This window comes from Odontomachus brunneus, unplaced genomic scaffold (genome assembly GCF_010583005.1).
Source record: "Odontomachus brunneus isolate Ranch 3 - 2012 unplaced genomic scaffold, Obru_v1 Obru_scaffold_033, whole genome shotgun sequence".
In the NCBI taxonomy this organism is placed as follows: domain Eukaryota; kingdom Metazoa; phylum Arthropoda; class Insecta; order Hymenoptera; family Formicidae; genus Odontomachus; species Odontomachus brunneus.
In genome coordinates this window covers 184,947-195,469 of record NW_022639483.1, presented here as the reverse complement: position 1 = coordinate 195,469, position 10,523 = coordinate 184,947, and the positions used below count along the sequence as shown (strand labels likewise).

The 10,523-nt window shown below is 40.5% G+C and overlaps 2 protein-coding genes across 8 annotated transcripts in view; one reads left to right on the top strand and one right to left on the bottom strand.

The window, feature by feature from the left end:
- The window catches only part of LOC116843454 (growth factor receptor-bound protein 14-like), a 237,737-nt gene that overhangs the window by 147,683 nt on the left and 79,531 nt on the right, over positions 1-10,523 (top strand). For all 4 annotated transcript variants that reach the window (XM_032813873.1, XM_032813874.1, XM_032813875.1 and 1 more), the window contains one exon: positions 7,731-8,038. In XM_032813873.1, coding sequence (XP_032669764.1) covers positions 7,731-8,038 — 308 coding nt within the window. The remainder of the gene's footprint in view (positions 1-7,730; positions 8,039-10,523) is intronic.
- Positions 1-10,523, bottom strand: part of LOC116843453 (SET and MYND domain-containing protein 4) — a 291,340-nt gene that overhangs the window by 260,936 nt on the left and 19,881 nt on the right. The gene's annotated exons all lie outside the window — the stretch shown is intronic.

Sequence of the window (10,523 nt, the reverse complement as noted above, 5' to 3'; positions counted from 1 at the left end):
CAATTGCATTGACTATATAAAATAGTTAATTTCTCTTACCATTCAATATTTGCTACCTTACTATACTTTTTATTTCAAATAATTATAATTCTTTGTAAAAGTTTTACATAGGTCAATTATACTATGCTTATATTGTAAATATTACAAACATTATGATGATATTTACTATAAAAATAATATTCCTAACTATAATCTTTTTACTATGCCATTATAGTTCCAAATATCATACATTTTTCTCTCAGTGTAGAGATATATACATGTGAAAACTGGTTCTGAGTGTATAAATATACATTTGTAATGAGCCGCGTTTGTATTAACCATGTATTATCACTGCAACACAAGTAACTCAGCCATTGCTCTTTGATTACAGCAACCACATAAATAATTGTTCCGCATTTTACTATTGAATCTGGTTGGCACAACCAGATTTCTGTATGGATCAATCATATTGTTTTTTCCATGTATGAATGTGATAGAGATGTCTCAATGATAAAAGAAAGTGAATGTCGAACAGGGCGTTTAAGAAAGATTATAGACAGACGTCTATAATCATTATTGTCTATAATTTGTTCCAATTGTGTTTTATATCGCGACATTTCGCCCGGATCAGCTGTCATAAGGAACGCGAGCTCGTTTCACAAAGTCCATCCGACCTATCGGATCCCCGTTTACGATTTACCGTAAACGCGAATTATCGCGCGAAATTTCCGCGCGCGTGCGAACGAGCGCCCGATATCACGCGGATAATGCCCCGTCGTGTTTTTGTCGTTGAAATAAAAGGCGGGAAAAGGCCGGGAGGTGTACACGTCCCTCAACGTCGTCAAGCGTCGGGGCTCGGCGTCACCGTTCGTAAACGCCGCAGCATGGAAGGGACATTAGGAGCGAAAATGTAAGGGGAAGAGAGAGAGAGAGAGAGAGAGAGAGAGAGAGAGAGAGAGAGAGGGGGAGGAAGGAATTTTTCGACGACGCTCTTACGGAAATTAAAGCTTTGACACGGCGGCGCGATAACGCAGCGGTCGTAACAGACTCTCTCTCTCTCTCTCTCTCTCTCTCTCTTGCGCGTGCGCTTCGCTAATTCAATAACAGCTAATTGACGTATCGCGGTCGCAAAAATTCAGATGTATTATAATGAACGGCACGAGTATAACCCAAACGGGCGGTCACGAAGGAGCGCGGCTGAGGAGACACAGAAATGTCGCGAAGGATGAGGGGAGAGGGAAGGGGGATGGGGGCACAGAAATATTAGGGATGATACTGATATAGACTAGCGCGCGAACGCCGTGTAATCGATTTTATTCATCGCGAAATACGTGACACCTGTTCCGAGGAACAGCAGTGACATCCATATCGATTTCGCGGCGTCAACTTTTTCCTCTGCGCTTCCTGCGCGCACCAACTTATTCGAACTTTGCTTCGGAGACGAGAGATATCGGTTTTTGGAGGGAGGGAGGGGGGTGTCGCTAGGATAAACCGGACGTACTATTCTCGTAACTGGCAATCTCGGGGAAACTTCTGGCTAGTATGAAACTCGTTCCTACGCTGTATTACGACCACTTGTCCTTTCTGACATCTCGCCACTGTTCCGGCGGTCTTGATGGTTCATGCGGACCGGACGGCGGAGTTCGTTAGATATTATCGTAGGCAATATTATCATCCGCTAACACACAAAAAAGCGATACCGCGCCCGCCAAATGTCGGGGTGCACGTAAACCCGCGCGATTGTCGTCGCGTCGCGGAAGCGCTTCTGGCGTGGACCGTAAAACGGCGAAATCGATAAATGGGTCAAACTTTTTGTCGCCCCGGGAAAGGAAGCGCGAGGAAGCGTCTTTCGACGCTTTCTTTCGGGCTCGATCGGTGCGACTAATTGTCTGCTATTGCACGACCACACGTGGAGCAAAGTTGTGTCGCAAATTTCAAGATTACACGGATTGTTTATGTACCACTGCGTGGTATATGCACAGCCTTTTTTCACGTAGACAATTCCAACTATGTAGAATATTGTAAATTATATTTAAAAAAGAAATATATATATATATATATATATATATATAAATATATATATATATATAAATATATATATATATATATATATATAAATATATAAATATATATATAAAAGAAAAAAAATATATATATAAAAGAAGAGAGTAATTAAATCACACATATCACAAGGCAATCATCATATCTGTTTTGGATGTTAATTATAAGTGTAATGTCTAAAATTTATAAGTTTGTGGTCAATATTTTAACCACCTCACGTAAGACTCAAAATATCTATTGTTTTACAATTCGAACATTCGACCATGCAGTTTTACATATCATCTGTACAACCATACGTTACACAGATGATATATAATGGAAAACAGCTCTACACATAACCACATACCATATATTACTTGCCATAAAAATACTGCTCAGAAAATTAAAGTATGATATCTGCTTGTAGTATGTAACATAAATTAACAGTTTTGTAATTTTTTTATATGAGTGTAACTGCAAATATACCTGATTGGTGCAAATAAACATTTTTTTGTGTTTATGTAAAGTTTAAATTTTTATTTACAAATATTTTAGTAAAAAAGCAAATCTGCACAAGTGAGCAAATATGTTATATTTTAAATATATTTTGAAATTGTATTCAATAAATTCTTTATTAAAGGTAATCATTGCTTTAAAAAAGGAAATTAAATTGAGTAGCGTTTTTACCAATAAAACGATGAATTTTTCTGTGTGTGTGCCACGTGAAAAGGCAAGAATGAATGTTGTACTCGAGCTTAAAACAGATCCTGATTTGATATGAACGAACGTTTTAATCGATTAGAATAAATGTCCCAGTGACGGTGGAGTAGGGGAAACCGGGTCTAGTTGACTGAAGGGATATATCGGCCATATGCTTCATTTATGTATTTGTCGTGAAAAGAACAGTGGAAATGTAATCGCAAAATGTTTCTTTTAAAAGCGAGGTACTTTTTCCCTGAGAGTTACCTTCAAATCGGAATAATATTAAAGTTAAGATATAGAAAAAAACCGATTTAGAAACAAGTCAAGTACATTTGCCAGCATCTTAAAATTTGATATTATCTTCCATCATGAAAGTGAATAAACTTAATACGTTATTAGTTAGAATAAAGTTTCCTGTGCAAGTGTACGATACACTATTTCGGATAATAAAAGCAATTTTCATTCAAAAGCAAATTTCATTATTTTCATAAAATAATTTATATCAAGCATATAGATGGACAAGATAAAGTTAGCCACTATTTAAGAGCCGCCAGAGCTATGAAGATCTTTCGCGGAAACCCCGAAACTACTAATCAAAATATATATTTTATATGTGTAGCCTTCTCGTTGTTAGCTAACTTGACTTTACCAGGGCGAAATGGCCACACTGCAGTATATTCATATTTCAGTTATTACAGAAGAAAATACACGGTTTACAGGATCGTCGCAGGCATGGAAATATAGAGGAAGGTTGTCTCTGTCATGTTTGTACAATCAGTCGCAACAATCAGTTATCTAACAAGTTGCTACTTCGATATTCTGGAGAGTGTGCCATCCAGCCCCAGTTTCCCCTACGTCAGATTCACACTTCAATTTCGAGTGAAAGTACTCACTCGAATTCAAATGCCTCGGTGGTCACTCCACTTCTTCGAGTGAGATTTCACCTGAAGAAATTTAGAGTGTACACTGAGAAAAAAATTTACTAAATTTAAAAAAAAACGTTTGTTTGGATAGTACTGTAAAGATATTTGTTTAAATTAAGTAATTATTTTCTAAAATTAAAGAAACAAATTTGTATTTAAAACTTCTTTATTTAATTTTAGAAAATAATGACTCAATTTAAACAAATATCTTCACAGTACTATCCAAACAGACATTTTTTAAATTTAGTAAATTTTTTCTCAGGATAAGATGGCTTTTGCGCAGGCTGCGCGATAATAGCCGTGAAGTTGGGTACGCGCACGCGTGTCGGCGAATATTTACGAGTTTCGGCACAGCTGATCGCACGCATACCGGGTGCAGTTCACAAATCATGAAACATCTCTCGCTAGGGCGAAACAATGCTCCCGCGTAGTGCCGCGGGAGTTAAATTGCAAAATTAAACTTTCGACGGAGAGAGAGAGCAGCCCGCATACAATTCGACGCGTGAAGTAATATTTCCCTCCAAACGCGCGTCGACATTTTTTCCCGTTTTCCCTCGTCAGAAACCTTCAGCAGCCCGCAAGCGACCATTTAGCAGTCGGGTCTGTGTATTCGCGGCGTCGACGGTGCCAAAAGTCGATGATGATTCTGTCCTCGCGCTTATCTGCCGAATTAACGATGGGATCGATGCTCTTAAACGTACGGAAGATAAAGTGACGGAGGACCGCGGCGCGATCGTATGCGAGGGACAAGACGGATGAGAGGAGAACGGCGGGCAGTGCGCATCGTGCAGGAGCTAGCAAATTGCGTTCGCGTTAAAGGACCGGGCGGGAGAAAGAGAGACAGAGAGAGAAAAAGAGAGAGAAAGACGGAGTCAGTGAGAGTGAGTGAGCGAGCGAGCGAGCGAGCGAGCGAGCAAGAGACCCTTCCCGGTATTATTGAGCCCGGGTCGTCCGATCGATACCTCCTTTCCCGACTCGTACGGTGTGCGAATGACGAAAAGCGTGCTCCGCCGCCCTTTGTTAGGTGCCCAGGAGTCGTTCTGCCGGCGGATGCGCGGCCAAGTGGCATCTTGACGGCGGGCGTCCTTGTCCGCGGCGGCAAGTGCAGCTGCCACGTTTTCGCCCGCCTTTGATAAAACAGAGTTCGCGAGAGACGTCCGCTGCCGGCCGAGGTACCGATAACCGTGTGTCGATCGATTACGCGCCGATAGTAAAGCGCCACCGCGGGAAAGGTCGTCCGGGGGTGTATCGCGGGTCTCTATCTCTGCGGGCGCGTATCGCCGCGCGTAATACCGGCGATAAGCCGCGATTTTTCGACGCGATGATAACCCTTTTGCTTTGTGTGCGCGCCGCAATTCGGCTTGTCGCCGGCTACGTCGTGCACGCGCACACGTTCACCGGGATTTCCATGCCCATGGGAGGAGTAGGAGGAGAAGGAGGAGGAAGAGGACTTCGTCTTACTTCGCCATATCGTGATGATAACTCTGCCGAAGCATTGTCTTCTTCTTCTTTTTCTTCCCAAGGTCGACGTGAAATACACTTTCTTACGTGTCATCGATATCCGTAACTTTTTGCCAGAATTGGGCGTTCACGTGTAAATTATAATGATACTCGTTTGTGTGTAATAAATTATTTATAAGATGCCATCTATGTAGACAATGAGTGATATTGTTTGAAGGACGTATGGCTCTTGTTAAAATATTAATTAAGAATAATTTATATTCTTATTTAGTCTTTAGAAAATCTCTCTCGATATGAACGTTGTTTTCTAGACATATCAGAGTCCACAGAATTTTCTACATTCTTTTTCTCAGAGGTAAATCTATTTATTAATCTGTCATATAATAAGAAATAAAAAAAATTCTATTTATCCTTTTACATTACATTTATGATTAATATCCGAAACAGATACGGCAACTGTTCTCATAGTACTTACTCATGTTTACTTCTCATGTACTTCTCATAGTTTAATTACTTTTTTTACATATTCTAATATAATTTAAAACATTCTGCATAGTTTATATTGCGTATATGAAAAAACGTGTATATGCATCACATTGAGAGTCATATAAATAATTCACGTAAACGTAATTTAAAAATCTACGACGCAAATCTGCTTTTCGTCGACCAGCTCGACCGTCGTGCGACAGTAATGAATCGCGCGACATAGAGTGGCATAAATAGTTATCGCTGTCACACATAAAAAATATATTATCACGCGTAATCATATACCAATCTTCTTTAATTAATAACTAAAAATCTACGTGGTTATTTGCAAATGTTAAGACTTTTTTGTTCAGTTTGATATAATGTACTAGCACATGGATGGCAGACGTGTCACTATCACAGCTCATTTACCGTATCGTGCGTGATCCACATTTACTAATCTTCTTTAATTAATAACTCAGAATTTTACGTGATTCTTGGTGAAATGGTGGAGGAATTTTGTGCTCAATTTGATAAGTTCTGCATACCACGGCTGTATAATGAATTGTCGTACACCCTGTATATTTATTAGTTTGTATATCTTTACATTGTTCCTACAATATTCCTACACGGAAAAAAAGGTTTGATTGAATTAACCAAATATCTGATCGAATATGAACGATCCAGAAATTCCGATTGAAGTAACTCAAATTCTGTTTAAGTTAACAAGATTTTTGGTTGACTTAAACAGAATTCGGGTTACTTCGGAATTAATCGGAATTTCTAGATCGTTCATATTCGACCAGATATTTGGTTAATTCAACCAAATATCCCTTTTTTCCGTGTATCTACAATCCTAAAAGTCTAACAGTATATTAGAAGTCGATGCGGAGAACATAAATTAAATAGGTAACTAACTAAATAATTCTATAGGGAGAAAAATAAAAAAAATAATATGATTATTGATTAATTATTCAACGAATCAAGTTTTCACGTTAACTTCTAATATCTTTAGAATATCAGGTTAAGATTATAGATGTATAGATTATAGGTTATAGATGTATAGAGAGGAATATTGATTCAAAATTATACTTCGTAATTTTTGGGGCTTTTGAAATTTTTGAGGGCGGTTTATTTTTTGACTAAATAATGAATTTTTCTAAAATCTGTGATTCAAGAAACTATTATCAAGAAAATATCCTTTGTTGAAGATAATCATTAAAATACTTAGAAAAAGGAAAGTAAACTGATAAGTAAACCTACTTTTATGTTATTCGCCGATTTTATTGAAACTCAGTACATTTGCAGAGTAAAAAATAATAGACATATATATTTTTTTTTTATAAGGGCAATAATGCAGTTTTAAGGGTGAAAACATTCTTTGGGTAAAGGTAATTTGGCATATTTGATTTTGAAGGAATATCTTCAAAACCATGAGAGATAAAAAATGTTTCAGAAAAAATTTTAAGGTAATTAACATTCTTGGAAATAATATAATCAATTTTTGCAATAATTTCATATTTTGCTAAATTAATTTATAATAGTGGAGGTATTTTGCAAAATATCAAATTATAATAAAATTTGATTATACTATTTTCAAGAATATTAATTATCATTAAACTTTTATCGGAAACATTTTTTATCTCTTACGGTTTCAAAGATATTCTCTTAAAACTAAATATGCCAAATTATCTTTCAGAGAGTGTTTTCACTCTTAAAATTGCACCATTGTCGATATAAAAAATACGTGTCTATTATTCTTTACTACTCTACAAGAGTACTGAGTTTCAATAAGATCGGTGAGTGACACAAAGGTAGAGTTTACACGTGAGTAATCGTTTTTTCTTAGCAGTGAAATGACATTTTCTTGTGTTTACATTAAATATTCGCGAATGATACAATGGAACCATTGTGATTTGACGGAGGAACGGGTTAAGCGCGCGATCGCGCCACCTCGACGCGCAGCGGTGACACTTGAATTCGATTTCGAATTTGTCGAAGTCACCATTCCACATTGCCGTTGTTCCATGCATTCTCGACGAGTACGTAATGGATCATCGGTAGGGTAACGAGAGCACGCACGCACGCACGTACAACTATCGTTATCATAGGTTTTCGGCTTACGGTTACGTTAACAGCTGCCGACCTGTGTGATTGCAGTGCCGTCGGTATGGCAGAAGACTCGGCTGATTCTTCCTTGCTAACGAGCGCCATCGAAGAAGACTCCAGGAAGGTCTACAGCCTGTTCCCGACGGAGGCTCGCTTCCCGTACCGGGAAAGTCCCGACTCGGGCGCGCGGTTCGAGGTCGAGCTCTGCAACGACGATGCCCTCAGGACGCGCGGCAGGGATCCAAGCGACGAGCTGTTGTCGGAATACGCGGAATTCGACTGCTACGGCGATCCTTACGGGAAACGGGGCGTTCGCAGCTGGCTGTCGCAGTCTTGCCCGCGACTCTCGAGGATTTGCAGTAAGTCCGAACACGCGCCTCTTTCCAGCGCGCTCCGCAACGTGTGTCACTTCTGACGATGACACTAACGACGGTGATGAGAAGTAACCGGAGCCTCAAGCACTTTAGGCGCGAACCAAGCGCATTTCGAGTGCCCGGTGTGATACTGAAAACTGGTCGAAACGGCCGATCGACTGACCGGAAACGATAGCTCGAATGAGAGAGACGGGGCCTTTACGCGGGGACTCTCAACGCGGAATCGATTTCCGGCGCGATCGCATCAAATCGTATTTCACCGCGCGCTTATCGTCGCCGAAGAATAGACGGCGGCGGCGGCGGCGGCGGTCGCCGTCGCCGCGCGATCCTTTTCCAATAGTTATTACGACGCGGCCGATATTTATCGCGATGATACGCTTAATTATTGCCGGGATATCCGATACTCGCAACAACGGCGTTAGAGAGAGGGGCCCCGTCGGAGCCACCTCGCGGTCACGAACGTACGGAGCAACGGATACGGTAAATCCCGTGTTTCTGATTTCTGGTCGGTAACGATACGGGAATACGCGCCCTGCGAATTTATTCGCCGAATGGCACAAGGGACTGCGCGAAACTCGCCCCACTCGCGGGTCTATCTGTACTAATCAATGTTTCTTACATGTCGAGCGTGTTGTTGTGTGAAACGAAGGTTTGTTACTAACCCTACTCTTTCAGGGCTTGAATACCGTGCCATCTATATGTTTGCAGTGTAGCTTTGGATATGTGAATATATATTGTCGATCTTTGGCGAGGTAAGATGCACCTTTGGAATTTTTATGTCAGCTCCTCCCGTATATCCTTCCGCCATGTACCCTCGCGCGTCGGATTACGCGTTAGTCGGATTTGTTTGCGACGCGACGCCAACAAAAGCGGACTTCCGCGCCGGCGCGCTATAACAGCCACTTGCCCCAACTTGCGGTAACGTTTGCACAAGGTATCGTACACTTTTCCTCCCTTCTCCCGCTTATTAGGCCCAGCCTGATAACGGGATTCTCCGAAAGAGAGAAGTGTCGGCCTCGGCGTTATTTCAAAACGGAAACGTGCTAATGTAAGAACGATTGTTTGCCGCGTCTTTTGAACAGAGTGACACTTAATCCTTGCTTAAATCAGCAAACAGTGGTAAGTGACGCTTACCGGCACGTGTGCTTGAATTTGCAACAGCGATTGCCCGACTTGTGAACTCTTGGCTGCGTAGGCACTCGATAAATAGCGATGGATATGCACGAGCCGATCATTATTTTCGATTATATACTACTGCATTTGTATTCTCTGCACGATGCCGTAGCGACAAGAATGCGCTTTATAACTTTTCTATCTAAGGAAAGGCGGAGGTATACTCTGTTTTTCTTTTACTGTATATACATATATATATATATATATATATATATATATATATATACACATCACTTGAGAAGTTTCTCCGAACTTTTGTGTATTAACCAAATTAAGTGTATTTTATAATAAAATTCGATTTTCTTCTTTCCTAAAATCGATGTATACATATATGATATCATATTTTCCGTAAAATTTTATACGCAAATTGTTAAATAGAAACCAATATTTTACGCGGAAAATTTTCGTGTACAGTAATATGAATTGTATCCTACATCTCGTTGCTCTTTCGTATATCATAGATGTGATTTATATTAATATAATTCTTGATCATACGATATATATTTTGGATATTCGATATTGTAATTCCTATATTTCGAACACATGTATGCATGCCGAGACACGAGCATGTATTAGTTTCCGCGAAATGATGATCTAATTAGGTGCTAATATGTGCCGTGTTGAGATAACGCGTCGAAACTGCGCGTCAGATAATGATAAAGGTAGAGAGATGCTAGAGATCTGATTGACGAGGTAAGAATTCAAGGATCAGCGAGCACGTGGGCATAACAGTCGCATTCCAAGCGCGTCGAACATATCTGTCATTCTAGTAGAGAGAGAGAGAGAGAGAGAGAGAGAGAGAGAGAGAGAGAGGGAGGGAGAGGGAGAGAGAAAGAGAGAGAACGGAGATGACCGCGTGTCATCGAAGTCTACGTCAACCCACGAGGAAGTGAAGTTGTAAACAGGTTGTGGCGTGTTTCACTCTTCATTCCTTATTGTTACTCGATTCTTCTCTCGGAGGTCGTTACCGTCATCTTCATAGTCGTCACAGTCACGAGTTCAACAATTGCGCATCGCACAGTTGGGTCTCCAGGTCGATGAAACTCAAGCGCGTCGATCTCGAGAGATGACGCAAGCCTCGAATCTGATTCGACATTTTTCCCTCCAAGAGTATTCGCGATCTATTGCAGTTTGCACGTAGCCCACGCGTCTCCTCCGGAGGAATTCGTTTTTTTTTCGCGGCGTATCTCGGCGAGGCGTCGTTTTATTCCATACACACCAAGCGATGCTAAGCGAGTTAACGAGCGGGAAGGGAATGAGGAGAAAAAGGGAGTAAAAATGAAAAAAAAAAAAAAAA